Source organism: Musa acuminata, chromosome BXJ1-1 (assembly GCF_036884655.1).
Source record: "Musa acuminata AAA Group cultivar baxijiao chromosome BXJ1-1, Cavendish_Baxijiao_AAA, whole genome shotgun sequence".
In the NCBI taxonomy this organism is placed as follows: Eukaryota; Viridiplantae; Streptophyta; class Magnoliopsida; order Zingiberales; family Musaceae; genus Musa; species Musa acuminata.
Window position 1 is genome coordinate 18,564,631 of NC_088327.1, and position 15,370 is coordinate 18,580,000.

General features: G+C 38.5%; 2 protein-coding genes across 3 annotated transcripts; one reads left to right on the forward strand and one right to left on the reverse strand.

Annotated features, from left to right (window-relative positions):
• Positions 1–506: 506 nt before the first annotated feature.
• On the reverse strand, positions 507–4,454 carry LOC103973810 (uncharacterized). Its single transcript, XM_009388470.3, has 5 exons — positions 4,064–4,454; positions 3,854–3,960; positions 2,202–2,706; positions 1,618–1,733; positions 507–1,029 (listed from the first exon to the last, which is right to left on the reverse strand). The coding sequence occupies exons 1-5, from the start codon at positions 4,286–4,288 to the stop codon at positions 825–827; spliced, it is 1,158 nt and encodes a 385-aa protein (XP_009386745.2). The 5' UTR covers positions 4,289–4,454; the 3' UTR covers positions 507–824.
• A 666-nt stretch (positions 4,455–5,120) lies between these two features.
• On the forward strand, positions 5,121–7,125 carry LOC135587362 (GDSL esterase/lipase At5g03610-like). 2 transcript variants are annotated; one of them, XM_065078678.1, is made up of 5 exons: positions 5,121–5,187; positions 5,272–5,484; positions 6,011–6,291; positions 6,379–6,670; positions 6,766–7,125. In XM_065078678.1, the coding sequence occupies exons 1-5, from the start codon at positions 5,139–5,141 to the stop codon at positions 6,984–6,986; spliced, it is 1,056 nt and encodes a 351-aa protein (XP_064934750.1). In that variant the 5' UTR covers positions 5,121–5,138; the 3' UTR covers positions 6,987–7,125. The 2 variants fall into 2 exon arrangements, with proteins under 2 accessions (XP_064934750.1, XP_064934745.1); XM_065078673.1 differs by having other exon boundaries at positions 6,754–7,122.
• The last annotated feature ends 8,245 nt before the right edge of the window (positions 7,126–15,370 follow it).

The following is a 15,370-nucleotide window of genomic DNA, read 5'->3' on the forward strand; positions in this document are numbered from 1 at the left end:
CTCGGCTTTGCGTGTTTCATCTTTGTTGGACAGACTGAGCTATATTGACCTGAATGAATAAACATTTTAAAATATATGTAACTTTAAGTCGAGGCATAAATCCACAAATCATTTCATGTAAACAACTAAAAGATTTAGAAACATTAAAAAAAAAACATTTTTCGGTAAAACAACACCATCTCCAAAATTCATGAGGGCAAGCTATAGCACCTGCTGCTTTGATTCGTCTTTTTACAGAAGCCATGAAAGCCAAGAAACCCATTTGGCTCTTTTGACACTGAGCCACGAAAGAAAGAGTAGGAGCAGAAAGTCTACCAAACACGTCAACAGAAATATGCCACAACTACACAAATATGACACAAAACATTGCAAAAGAAAAGCTCAAACATCACCCCTTCTAACTTGATCCTGGTGGATCTAGTAGCAACATAAAGCTTCAAGTAGCCAAAGGTGGTCTAAAATACCTGCTAAATTCTGATTATTACCTAAAAAAATTCAATATTAAATGTCATTGGAAAACTTGATTGCAACACCAATCCAGTGCTCATTATCAGGAGAGTTTTGATGAGGAAGCTTATAATCCCAACCCGAGTGAAACCAGATGACTCATTCTCACATTCTAAAGTGGTTTTAGGATTCCTAGGCTTGACCGAGTACTGGAAGTTTATCTAATACCTTCCTAAACCATTTGATCATGTCTATAGGAAGTAATAGGAAACCTTCTGGTGTATTTAATTGATCACTCTCGAACAAAACCATCAGAGCGAATGCTATCATGCATAGGACCTTGTCCTGATGAAACATGAAGCATAGTGAAACATCATTTAAACGTTTGCTACACTAACAATATATGCATTCCATGCATCTTGTTGCTGGAAGGATGCCACCATTTCGTACTTGACATCTCGGCTGATGGTAAATTCCTCCGAGTTCTGATTGTCCGTGGTGTCTGGCATTTTTCGGATCCAAACATGTATGGATTGGAATCCAGCCTCCTCCAAGCAATCCTTGATTTCTGGTAGTGACCACCTGTAACGACAGAGAATTTGACCACTTCAACTCTCATATCTGTTTCTTAAGCAGCGAAAAATGGATTTTAACCATAATGTTTAAAATAAAACTATCAAATACAGTTTGCACGTTGGAATGAGGTGCTTTATGAAAAGCAAATTTGATGAGTCATGGCTGAAGCTTCAGATATCTCTTGTGTGCAAGTGCTTGAAGCCTTGCATTTAGTTCAAGTTGGAGCATTAACATGTTATCAAACTATGTTTGCCTGTAGTTTTCTCATGCACCTATGGTACATGTCCACATGAAGTGTGGAGAAGTTAATTGCATAAATTTGGTCATGAAGTGATGTGAATGGTGTTCCAACCCTTGGTTTGATTAAGTTAAGCTACTTTGTTTTCTTGCAAAAAAAAAAGGGCATGAAGCCAGATCAAGATTCAGGATAAGATGTTTCTGTGACAACATTTTTGTAGCAGCAGATCGGAACTTGCAAAAGAAATATTATCCAAGCAATAATGCTGCTAAAAAAAAGACCAAGAATAACAATAGCAGCATAGATGCATAGAAAACATCATGATATATTGGTTGGATATCAAAGATGAAACTTACAAGCGCCAGTCATATGAAAATGCATGCCGTATTATCTGTTGCTTTCCAAGATGAAAGTGGAGGCTAATTTTTGTCCTGCGGTTTATGATATCAAATTCTGCTTGCTCCCATACATACTGCAATCACAACAAAATACATAAGCCACATAGAAAGGAGATAAGCTCAAACTTTGAGTGTCATCAAAAAATTTATAGCGACTATAAGCCAAAATTTTGATATAGAAGTGCAAAAGTTTAGTTCCTTTAATACTTTTGTAAGTCAAGACACAATCACTGAGACAATGTTAAACTGCATTTTGTTCCAAACAACTTCCATGTCAATTACATTCTCATCCAACCATTTTAAAGGCAACATCGATTAAGTTCTCATCAATTTCTATTGCATGAAGGAACAAGCAACACAAGGTCAAGATCAGCTTGTTATTAGGTGTCCCAAATAGGAGATTCAGATATCTGCAAATTCTGCTTACTTACTAGCCAAACCTCCTTTTGTAGAGCATAGTTTGGTCATGCATAAAGTAATGCTCATGATGCAGGTACACCCACAAAAAATATGCTTCTGATGACATCAAGAACAGAACTTACTGTAAAGTTAGAGAACCTTCTACGAAGATGCAACTTGCACTCTGATGACACACCTCCATATAGATCCATCACAAAAATGCCACCCTTCTTCGATAGTGCATTAAAAGCATGCTTGAAGTACAAAACTAAGTCTTTGCGCTTTTGGAGGCAACAACAGCTGTAATTGAATGCACAGACAATGTCTCTATTTGGCAGTGCATCAATTTTCACGGATGCATAGGTGAAGCATCCTTGAACTTCAGAATCATCTCTCTCATTTGTTGTGACAGCTTCTGAAGCACCATTTTTGTCAGATAAAGCTAGATCTTTCACAAGATCTTCAACTTGGTGTTTCACAAGGCAAGCTTCCTGAGGGCACAACACATTACCGTGGAGAAGAGAGATCCTAGAACACCCGTCACCTCCAACCTTATTTAGATTGTTCTCCAAGCACCAGTTAAGTGCTTCAAGGTCCAAATCAACACCAATTGCAGTTCGTCTTGGGTCACTGCGGAGCCACTCACAACTGCCAAATACAGGAAGGAAAGCAAAATTTTTCATCAAAGTCAGCAGATAAGAATCTAACAGATAAAACAAGGAGAATCTAACAGCTGAACAATTTCATTCTATTTTGTAGACAACAATAATAACACCAACAAATTTAGATGCCAAATTTGTTAGTGATTCAAAAATATACAAGAAAAGGTGAAAGGAAGTAAAGAAATATACTAAATGTGTACAGTGACCTCAAGAGCACTTCTTGTATTTGTTATCCAACTATCTTTGGTGTTATATTTTGTAAATCATTATTCTAATGAATTTAATAATTGATGTTGCCTTCCTCATCTATTTCTACAATGATCATTAATTCAAACTTCATTAATCGACTCTTACTTGATGGTTCTAAGTTAATCACATCAAAAGAACAATGGCATAAAGCTTGTCCTCCGAAACTTCCAAAGCAAATGAACTGAAAATTAGGAGCATCAAACAAGGAAACAAGACTCTATTCAAGAACAATTACCAAGTGGTAGCAAAAATGGGCCACCTACTTCTTATAAGCACTACTCCAGAAATATAGATATCAAATTTTGAGCAAGCAACATGAGTAGGATATTTGTATGAAGAGTGAAATCCCCAACAATCTCAGTGAAATCCAAGTGGATTAGAATATATCAAGATGAAGAATTCTCATCACCTCTTGCAATTGTTCATGCCTGTTGTCTCTTTTGTATCCAGATGATGATGTAGAAAAACAAGCCAAATAATTTTTGACCTTATTTTCATTGGTAGGATTAGAAACATAAATTAACTTCCAGCTACAGATTACTTCTCTCGGTTATAGCCGGGCTCCTACTGAAACTACTACACTTGGATTCACTAAACCTCCTAAAAAGATGCAGGAATTCTCTGACAGATGGGTCACCGAAGTAACTAATGAAAGGTGGATTTCTTCATTAAGTTCTAACTTAACTGTACATTATTCACATCGATTCAAGATTCTGATAGAAAATTTTCACTTGTTTGCTTCCCAAAATCAAATGCTGTCACCAAAGAACATTGCTACAAGAGCAACTATACACCTTTGAACCTAACCAAATTTCAGTGGCACTGAAGAACCAAAAAGAGGAAAAAAGACAACAAGTTTCGAGCACAAATATTTGCATTTATACCTCAGAAGGGCAGTGCCGCAGAAATCTTCTTGCAAATGGAGCGGAAACCGCCCACCGACATACATCAAGAAGAACTTTTGCATGTAGCTGATATCTCCCTTGGGCGACTGCTCCGACACATCATCATCAAAGATAAAAGAAATCCAACTTTAATAGAACCCATAAACCCTAACCAGAAAGCTTTCCCGGATAATAGAGGTTTGATTTCACCTGGACCGACAGCTGATAGAGATGGAATTTGGACGGAGCAGCCGCCGCCCACGCTCTTCCTCCATCATCATCTTCTTCTTCTCCCGATTCGCTCTCTTGGTGTTCTCGATCATTGGTCGGCGGCGGGACGTCGTAAGCTGAGGAGGGCAAGATGTCCTCCTCGTCACTAGCGTCGCCACCCCGACGTCCTTGCGGCTCCCGGTGCTTCTTCCCGCGCTTTCCCATTCCTCAGGTTTTCGTTCTCACTGTAGGGTTTCCGCTGTCGGACCTCTACTAGAGCCGTCTTCCGGTCTTCGCCGCCGTCTCACATCAAAACCGGACCCGATCGGTTTGGGTTTCTCTCTGAGCCCTTAAGGCCGCAGCACGGCGGACTCTTCTAACCACGCCCAAGAAGTCTGTCCAAAAGACTGAACCAGCCCCGGAATTATCCAGGGTTCGGTGCCACCCAAGACTTTGTGCGGGACCCAGTTTTCAGTTGACACCACACCCTTGTGTGTTCCAGGGGTGGACTCAGTGTGCAGCCGACCATAGGAAACATACTCGTGTCACCGATCAAGACACGACCGCATGATGTGGCGTGGCACCCTACAGCCCCTCTTCGCCACGTAATTGTGTAGTGAGTCGTGACTCAAGTGGCTCTAGTCATTACGTAGGTGAGAGACGTACCTCGAATAGTCACCACGTAGGTAATACATATACACATATATGACCGATAGGAACGACACGTCAATTATTCGTCACGATACAACGACCTTTGTAATGCGAATCGATATGTGGTGTCAGAGCGTACAATTTCCAACGTGTAATTTTAAGTTTGCAGATTGCATGTGTATTAATTACTATATATATATATATATATACATATATATATATATACATATATATATATATACATATATATATATAGAGAGAGAGAGAGAGAGAGAGAGAGAGGGGGGAGAACATACCGGAGAATTTAACATTCAAATGGGTCCCACTTTACAGGTGGACAAAACCTAGTCCAGTCCCTATAAATACTCTCTCATGTCTTACTACTGCTCCTTTCTCTCTGCATCTGATCTCATCATCTTCTTCCATGGAGAGGGTCATCCTTTGTGCCTTCTCATTGGTCTTCCTCATGATGGGTAAGGCTGCCTTCGGCTCACCTCAGTTTGGTTTGCTTCTCACGCTCATCGGTGTTCAGTTCTACGAGACTCCTCATGTTGCAGGGACTACGATTACTGGTAGTGATACTGGCAAGCAGGAGGAATACCGAGCTCGTAAGCTGTTCGTCTTCGGCGACTCATACGCCGACACAGGAAACCTGGGGAAGAAGCTGGGGAGGAACATCGCGCGTTCCTGGTTTGAGCCTTACGGCATGACCTTTCCCAAGAAGCCCGCCGGCCGGTTCTCCGACGGGAAGGTCCTCACCGACTACGTTGGTCAGTCTGTTCTTTCCTTAGAGTACTAAGCTTTTGTCTTATAGATTAACTCTCTCTCTTTCTACAAAGATCTGCTTTGCTTTTTCATCTATCCACACCACGTGTAACTCTCTCTCTCTCTCTCTCTCTCTCTTTATCTATCTATCTATTTCTAATACCGACGTTTATATCGGTCCCTGTGATTCTTCTCTTTAGCGTAGTCTAAAGTAGCTTACATCTTTACAAAAGGAACTCTCGCTTTGGCGATCTTTTTACCAACTCACTGTCTCATGACTCGATATTATTCTCCTCTCAATCAGTGGTTGCAGTTGATATGCCTTCATGCATTATTACTTCCCTTCAACACCTTGTAATCTATTGTTTCTTTTGGTTTACGCATCATGAGGCCACCACCACAGTGTGTCCATTGAATATAAAAGTACGCATCCGATTCCATAGCTTTGCTAGATTGCAAGCATATGTGTCTGAGCTCGTTTCTGGCAAAAGAACTGCAGTAATATGTAGTTGTTTCCACATGGTGTGGCAGCTTCTCTTATCAGAATCAGTTCTCCCATCCCCTATAAGATCAGAAGAGTCGGTGACAAGCTGATGCTGCTACAAAATGGCATGAACTTTGCCGTCTCCGGCTCTGGCATCTTCGACACGGGGAACTTCCAGAGAAACCTATCCGCTCAGATCGATGAGTTCCAGTCTCAGATCGACGCTGGCGTCTTCTCAGAACATGACATCAAGTTTTCTGTTGCGTTGATCGTTGCGTCCGGGAATGACTACATGCACTTCTCTCAACTCGATCCGAACTATTTGCTGGTGAGTATCCGAGAAGGAAACATGACGACGTTTCCATACGAAAGAAAGAACGACAACCATGACGACGTTCTTCCCATGCTTTTGCAGCATCTCCATCGGTTCATGGATCGTCTGTTCGCGCAGCTGAAGGCAGACCTGAAGCGCTTTGATCGCATCGGGGTTCCGAAAGTGGTCGTCACCAACCTGCACCCGATCCAATGCATCCCGTACTACACCCGGCAGACGAACTACACGATTTGTCCCGCGAACATATCGGCGGCAGTGGCAGACCATAACCGCAGGGTTGATCGACTGGTGGAGGAATTGGATGGAGGTAGTAAGACAACAACCTTCTTGTCTCTTGACGTGAACACGGCCTTCTCAAACGTACTCCGTCAAGGTAATCAGCTACGCTATCTTCTCCTGATATAACAAAGTGAGAGATGTATTGCAAGAATCAGAAGTAGTTCTTTACTTGTCCAGTGAATGGAGCAGAGTCGATCAAGTACTTGTTGGTGCCATGTTGCGAGAGTAGCTCCGGCACAGCAGCCTGCAGTCAGGTAGATGCCCAGGGGAACAAGTTGTATAGGGTGTGCCGCCACCCGGAGGAACACTTCTACTGGGACTCAGCACACCCGACTCAGGCCGGATGGGCTGCAGCCTTCCAGTACCTCGAGCCCTCGCTACGCAGCTTCCTCCTCCCCTGTCCTGTTTGAGATCTCATGTTGCAGAGATCAGCTTCCATTGTTTCCATTTTCTCGTCTCTTGTCAGGACGCTCGCTTGTCAGTGGAGGTCAATTCTCAGTCATCGATCGCAGGTCTAATTAGCCTATCGTTAATTTGATTAAGGAGAAAGACTATTTGCGTCATCGTTAACTCCATATTTGCATCTTCTAATGAGCAGAAACTCTGAATCTAATTCGGACGGGAATCAAACATGTGTTGTCTGTATTTGCAGCTCGATCAGAATTCATATCCACGCATGCCATGTGTCTATTAATACATGCATGCAGATAAGAATAATACGAATGATGATCCAAATCTATAATTCTTATGACAAATTTCATGTGTTGGTAGTAGAAAATGGAAACCCTAACTCGTTTCTCTCCAAACAAATCTATTGGCAAGGAAAGGAAGAGTACAACTATGGCTTTTATATAGCATATGAACATATATTAATTCTCGACTACCATATAGTTGCAGTAAGCTTTTCATGAGAATTTACAAAAAAACCTAGAAAAATATACTTGGAGAAAAATATAGATTCTTTAATATAATAATAATAACAAATATAAAATAAAACTTTAACCTTTTTCAACATCCTCTTATATAGATTTTGGAAGAATATTTCTAAAAAACCTTAAGAGTATACAGGTTCTTTTTCCTATATATCTGTCTCTTACCAAGATGAGATGGATAAATTATTTATAGAATAATAAGACTCTAAGATTGTGTTGAAAATATATTTATATTTTTAATATGCATTTAGAGAAGGAAGCTTGAGTGAATGTATAGTTGTGAAATGCTCTGAGTATTTGATAAATAATAGATAAAAATTATATTTTAAATGTGATGTGATTGTTGCTTAGTAAAATTATGTTTCAAAAGTCTATTGAATATTATGTGATAAATTTATCCTTCTAATATTTTAAATATTTATTAAAAATGAACATATATTTTTAATTTAAAATAATAAGTAAATAAACTAAAATCAATCAATCAATGTATATAATCTTACAAAAGAATTTCATATAATCTTACAAAAGAAATAGCATCTAAACCAAATACGATTTAAAAATATTAAATTTTAAGTCACATTTAAAATATGTATTGAGTTATCAATACACATTTCATATGTTCCTAAATACACCCTAAATTTGTTATTCTTGGAATAAGCTATTTCACTTGTTAGGAATGATGGAACAATGACATCAAAACAGAATTGAATAATTTAATAAGCTTAGTCTTCCCAATTTTAGTGGTGAGCCTGATTCAATTGTAGCAAAACAATGGATGATGTAGATAGAGAAAATATTGTTGAATCTCGTATTTTGATGATGAAACTACTTGATATATGTTTATGATTTAATCTACATTTTGAGTGACGCAGGATGCTTTGATCAGGATGAGACAATTAAAGCAGGAAAATCATGTTGTGCCGGAGGAACATGTCAGAAGATTGGACGTCGGGCCGGTAGATCGGTCGACGTATCGATAGAAGGCTTCGGGCAGTGGACTCGGGCATCGGGCCAAGAAGAGCGGTTATTGTGCCAAGGATATCGGAGTTGCGGAGTCAACTGGCCGATTGGGCAATAGGCCGCAGGAGAGGACGATGCGCCGAAAAATCAGACGAAGCGTCGAGGGACCAATGACATGCCGGACAACTTGGTTAATTGCTTAGGATTAATTGTCTCGATCGAAGTTTTGCTTTAATTGTGCAGGATTAACTATGATAACGATGAAGACATAAAGTGAAACAAAGTGTCGGAGTCAAGCGCGAAGGATTTGTTGCAAGTTCGAGAGTTCGACGGAAGTCCGAAGGTTCATCGGGAATGCTATCGGAACTAGCCGAGAATGAGTTGGGAGCTTGCCGAAGGATTTTCGGAAGCTCGCCGGAAGGTTCGTTGGAAGTTCGCGGAGCTCGCCGAGAAAGATCGGAGCTTGCCGAAGAAGCTCGTTGGAACTCGCTAAGAACAAATCGTGAAGTCTAGGAGCTTGCCGGGAGTCCGCAGAATGGTTTCCGAGAGTTCATCGGAAGATCGCCGGAAGTTTGCCGGAAGCTCGCCAGAAGAAGTCTTGACTTGCGGACTTTGTAATAGCTTAGAAAATGTCTTTAAAATCATAGTTAGTACATTAATTAGGGTTAGGATTAGGTGTTAATCCTATAACCCAAGTAGGGGCCAATTAGGCCCAAGTTCGGACTGGTTTGGGCCAAGTTTGGAGCCAAACCAAGTGAGCTGAAATAGTGAAAGAGGTGGCACCGCCCCAGCCAGGAGGTGGCACCGCCTGGGCTAAGCCTCCCAGCGAGACTGGGCGGTGCAACCTCCCCAGCCAGGAGGTGGCACCGCCTGAGCTCAGTCTTCGAGCAAGACTGGGCGGTGCAACCTCCCTGACAAAGAGGTGGCATCGCCTGAGCTCGGTCTTCGAGCTCTAGCAAAAGAGGTGCAACCGCCTCAGTCAAGAGGTGGCACCGCTTGGGCTCAGTCTTCGAGCTCTGCCAGGCGGTGCAACCTCTCCAGTCAGGAGGTGCAACCGCCTGATCCCGGAATTCCGGGATTTGATCGTTTTGAGCTCCAAATTTGAATTGGGTTGGGGCCTATAAATACCCCACCCATTCAGCACTGAGATAGCAAGAACTTACCCGAAATCTTGATCTTTTCAGTGGTTCTTAGAGCTCAAAACTGCTAGTTTTCCTCCTCCTTCTGTTCTTCAAGTTTGAGTTGTAAAGAGAGGAGAGAAAACATCTGTAAGGGTTGTCTCCTAAGCCCGTCAAAAGGAGTGAATCTGTAAGAGGGTAGTTGGCCTTCGCCTATTGAAGGAAGGCCTCTAGTTGACGTCGGTAACCTCATCGGTGGAGGAAGCCAAAAGTGGAGTAGGTCAAGACTGACCGAACCACTCTAAATCTCTGGTTTGCGTTTATTTTGAGCACTTTATCATTACTGCAAACCTCCTACATAGCTACTGCTCTCTGCGCTTTTACGAACGAGTTCTGTGCAGTTTACGTTCATGTCTTAATTCCATTTACAAACTGCAAACTGCTCTCTGCGCTTTTACGAACGAATTCTGTGCAGTTTACGTTTACGTCTTGATTCCATCTACAAACTGCAAACTGTCTTCTGCGCTTTTTTACGAACAAGGTTCTGTGCAGTTTACGTTTACGTCTTGATTTCATTTACAACTGCAAACTGTCTTCTGTGCTTTTATGAACAAGGTTCTGTGCAGTTTACGTTTACGTCTTGATTTCATTTAGAACTGCAAACTGTCATCTACGTTTAGACGCAAATTGCGTTTAGACGCAAACTGCGTTTAGACGTAAACTGCGCTTAGACGCAAACTGCGTTTAGACGCAAACTGCGTTTAGACGTAAACTGCGCTTAGACGCAAACTGTGTTTAGACGCAAACTGCGCTTAGACGCAAATTGTGTTTAGACGCAAACCGTGTTTAGACGCAAACTGCGCTTAGACGCAATCTGCGCTTAGATGCAAACTGCACTTAGATACAAACTGTGAATCAGCTTTTGCATCATAATAGTTTCTATCGAACGAACGCAGCTTTCGGTTTTAATCGCTGTAAAATTTCCGCTGCACTAATTCACCCCCCCCTCTTAGTGCTCTCGATCCTAACAAATATTTGATGTCGTAAATTGCCCTGATGATTATAAGGTTTCTCTTGCTGCCTTTATGTTGGAAGGAGAGGTTGAGCACTAGTGGAGAATGATTAAAAGGATTTCTGATATTTATAGTTTGTATGATTGAATTATTAATACACATAGATAGAAAAGTATTGGCTTATAAAAGTATTACGAAGCTTGTACTTTCCATAAGCACAAAGTGATGACTCGAATACTAAATATAGCTGCTAGGTTGAAAGGTGAAATTGCAACTTGAAAATGGGCTGAAGATAGTGCACCAGTGGTAGTACCACTGGTCTGGCGGTGGCATCGCTAGAGCATACTGCCCATAGGCGGTAGCACCGCCCAGCTGACAGTACCATCACCTGCAACTATGCCCGATAAAAGGGCTTTTAGGGCTAGCAGTAGAATTGCCCCCAAGCCTTCCTAGACCTCTTTCCCACACCTCTAAACCTTTCTCCATCTCTTTTTCTCCTTGCTCTTCCTCTAGAAACTCAAGAAAACCCTCATCTCTTGCAAATCTAAAGATCAATCTCAACATTTCAAGAGATCACTACAAGGGTAATCCTCATAAACTTTTCTAGTTCCATGGCATCTAGAAGATCCTTAAAGGACAAAGGTAAGAAGAGAGTAGATGAAACATATGATTCCACACTCTTTTGATTCCCCCCAACAAGCCCTTAAATTACCAACCTTTGAATCTAGAAATATTCATAAGGGAAAATATGTAGATCTAGGAGAAATGGATAATTTAGAACCAATTTAATGGTTTGCCAACTTAGATGTCCTTCCAATCCTCCTAATAAGTGAACCCATTTATCCTAGATTTGTTCGGTTGTTTTATAACAACTTACAAGTAGATGAAAATGATAGGGTGTCCACTTATCTCTTAGGGCATCACATACCTATCATGAATAGTATAATTTGTAACTTTATAGGAATTCCTGAGAATAAAAGAGGTTGTTACTTTAGAGGGCTATGGGATGAAGAATCAGTTGGGGTTACGTATTCTGAGGCATTATGAACTATCTTTGGTAACCCAAATCTTTCCATTGTTCAAAAAAGTTGTGAACATTTGCTACCCTTTAGCATAGAATTACTACATCACATAGTGATAAGTATCCTACTTCTAAAGCAACACTATCATGATGAAGTTAGTCAAATAGAATTAGAAACAGTGTATTGGATTATGAGAGGACACGATAACTATTTTGGATATCTGATAAAATAAAACATGATTGAACTATCAACAAAAGATATGATGCTTCATTATGGTGGTTTAATCACTAGACTAATGTGTGCACATAACATAGTTATTCCATTTGATGAAGAAACCTTAAAACTAGATCGATTCAATGTCATCAATGAAAACCTATTAAGGAGATTAAGATGCATAGTAAGAAATGAAATCTGGACTAGATTACCTAGAAAGATTGAACTTCCCCCACCTGAATCAGAACCAGAAATACTTATCTACAGGGAAAGTCATTATTCTTCTACCAGTCCCCTTGAGATAGTACCTCCAACAGAGCAAGCACCCTCTTCATCTACCGATCCAATAGTGACTCGATTGGATCGAATTGAACTACGTCAAGATCAAATTGAACTACGCTAAGATCAAATCTTAACTAGGATGCAGCAAATTCATCGATAACTGAATACTTTATTTAGACATTTTGATTTACCACTACCCAAATAGGTTATGTATTTCTTTTTGATGATAAAAGGGAGTAGAGAACTAAAAAGTACCATGATGAGTTGTACTCTTTGATATATTATACTTCTTACATTCTATAATGTACCCTTTGACGCCATGTGCTTTTCAATATTATGATGTACTTCTTGATGATGGTTTAATGCTTGCATCACTCTAAGAACTAGACTTGATAAATCTTTTGAAGGCATAAATTCCTTGATACATTCTTCAAATTTCTTAGTTGTCTTTTTAAATCAAGAACATTTTCTTTCTTGTGATATTTACAAAAGAAAAGTTTCAACATTTGGTATTTAAAACTTGATATATTGTTATTTATAAAGTTAGGGATGTTAAATTGTCCGAATACATGAGTTTGTTATATATCTTTTCCGAACTTTCTCGATTTTTTTTAAAAGCTTTCATGAAATTCGGATTATCAATTTACTTGGTATAAAATTTATTTCATACCATTGCTCTACCAACTTAATGATTTTTGATATATTTTTTAATGAGAAATAGATTTGATTTATGAAGTTTTATTCATGGATTTTTGATCCTACATTTGATGCTCCTTACTCTTCTCATGAAAGAAAAATTTTATGAATTTTTAGTATGTGATGATCACTTGCAAGAATGGGGATTTGATTTCGTATGGATATCTTGATTCTTTTCATAAATCCCTTCTCCTTGTTGAACTAGAAGCTTGATTTAATGAAACTCATTTATTTTCATTTGACTTGGTTAAAATCCTTTCATGAATTTGGTTCTTGATGAATTCCTTCCATACTCTTCTTCCTCTTCTTCTTATTTTTATGACAAAGGGAGAAAGAAATTTGCACATCTCAAGAAGAACCACAAAAAGCTTTTGCGCATCCAAAGTAAAAATGTTAGCTTATCCAAAAGTAGTTATCATGTAAAGTTTTTGCTTAACTTCTCATTTTTGCTAACTTGGATAAATTGGTGTGGAACTTGCTTGAATTATTTTTTACTATACTTTCATTGTTGAATGGTTCTCCTTTATGTTGATGACAAAGGGGGAGAAATATGGTAAATTGATGACAAATTAGCATTATGAATGATTGAGATAAATATATAAAATGTATCTTATCGTAAATGCTTGTATGTTTTATGAATGCTTGAAATATAATTAGAATCATCAAATACATCGCAACACATCGGAAATACTTGAAACATATCAAAATTATTTCATATGCATCATATGTGTTATAGATACTTGAAATATTTCATGAATGCTTGATAATTGTCTATCATTATGATAAGGTATCATGAGCATAACTTACTATTTACAATTGATATCATGCCTCAAAATGATGAATTGCCATCTTTTATCGAAAATTGTCATCTTGCTAAATTTTATATTTGAAATTCGTATCATACTTGAAAATGATAATTGTCTATCATCATTGGACTTGAAAATAGATGTCATGCCTTAACATCATTTTTATTAATAAATATATGGTATCATATTTTGAATTGGTAAATCATGATAAGTATCATGATATGCATGTTGATAAGTTTAAATGAATATAACTTATTAGTTTGATGTATGAATTCAAAGGCCTTGAATTTAACAGTGTCTTTTCTCAAGTATGGTATATTGATAGGGGGAGTTAAGATTAACTTTATCATCAATTGATTTCTATCATCAAAAAAGGAGAGATTGTTGAATCTCAGATTTTGAAGATGAAATCAATTGGTAAATTATTTGATCAATTCTATATGTTAAGAAAAGTATGCAAGATTAACTACGATAGCAATCAAGGCATAAAGCAAAATGAAGTGCTAGAGTTAAGATCAAGATTTCGTTGGGAGTTCAAGAGTTCGTCGGAAATTTGGACGTTTATCCAAAGTTTTACCGGAATTAACTGAGAAGTCCAAGAGCTTGACAAAGAAGCTCATCGGAACTCACCCATTGGAACATTAACGAGAGATCGTCGAAAGTTCGTCAGAAGATCGCTGAAAGAAACCTAGACTAACCGGACTTGATTTGCTTAGTATTTGCCTTATGAACCATAGTTAGCATATAATTAAGGTTAGATTTATGAGGTAATTCCACTAATTCTATTAGGGGCCAATTGGGCCCGCAATTAGACTAGTTTGGGCTAGATTTAAGGCCCAAGCAGGAGGAGAAATCAGAAGTGGATGTAGGTCACAACGATCGAACCACTATAAATTCCAGTGTGTTCATTCCTTACTGCTTAATCTCTTTACTGCATTCAACTTTACTTCATTACAAACTATCCAAATCCCCTCTTATCTACTGACTTAAGAAAAATAAACAGTTTTCATTAGAATCGAATTTTATCATATGAAGATTTTCAAATCGATGTAATTTTTTCGATGCACTAATTGACCCCCTCCCTATTTTAGTGCCACTCTTGATCCTAACAATATGTACATGTGGTATATGATGTGGACAGATGATCATGGATCGTGTGATGTGATTATTATTATTATTGAGGCCTATGAGCCTCTAATTTATTTCTTATTTATTGTTGGGCCTACATGCCTATGATTAAGTTGTAATTACATCAGAAGGCCCAACAGGAGCATGGAAATGATAGTGGAACCTACGAGACTAAGATGAATGATCGTAATGTATGAAGATGCACCAAGATGCTGATGGAACCGACGATGACGAGATGGATGATCACTAGGCATGGAGATGCACCATTACATACATTGATCTTGATGTGAGTGATCAAGCTCACTAGCTCGGGCTTGATCATATTAGGATATGGTCCATGATCATTTGGTGTGATTACCCATATGATGTGTGATTGATTATATACCTACTAGATATGTATATATATTTGTATACATATATATATATATATATATATATATATATATATATATATATATATATATATGTATACGATATATATATATATATATGTATACAATATATATATATATATGTATACAATATATATATATATATATATATGTATATAATATATATATATATATGTATACAATATATATATATATTGTATACATATATATGTATATATTATATACATATATA

Bases quoted from the DNA above. Each gene is read 5' to 3' on its own strand.
- LOC103973810 (XM_009388470.3), bottom strand. From the start codon at position 4,288: ATGGGAAAGCGCGGGAAGAAGCACCGGGAGCCGCAAGGACGTCGGGGT. The intron at 3,961-4,063 runs GTGAAATCAAAC...GTGTCGGAGCAG, and splicing joins TCTATCAGCTGTCGGTCCAG to TCGCCCAAGGGAGATATCAG. The intron at 2,707-3,853 runs GTATAAATGCAA...TGTATTTGGCAG, and splicing joins TGCGGCACTGCCCTTCTGAG to TTGTGAGTGGCTCCGCAGTG.
- LOC135587362 (XM_065078673.1), top strand. From the start codon at position 5,139: ATGGAGAGGGTCATCCTTTGTGCCTTCTCATTGGTCTTCCTCATGATG. The intron at 5,188-5,271 runs GTAAGGCTGCCT...CTCATGTTGCAG, and splicing joins ATTGGTCTTCCTCATGATGG to GGACTACGATTACTGGTAGT. The intron at 6,292-6,378 runs GTGAGTATCCGA...ATGCTTTTGCAG, and splicing joins TCGATCCGAACTATTTGCTG to CATCTCCATCGGTTCATGGA.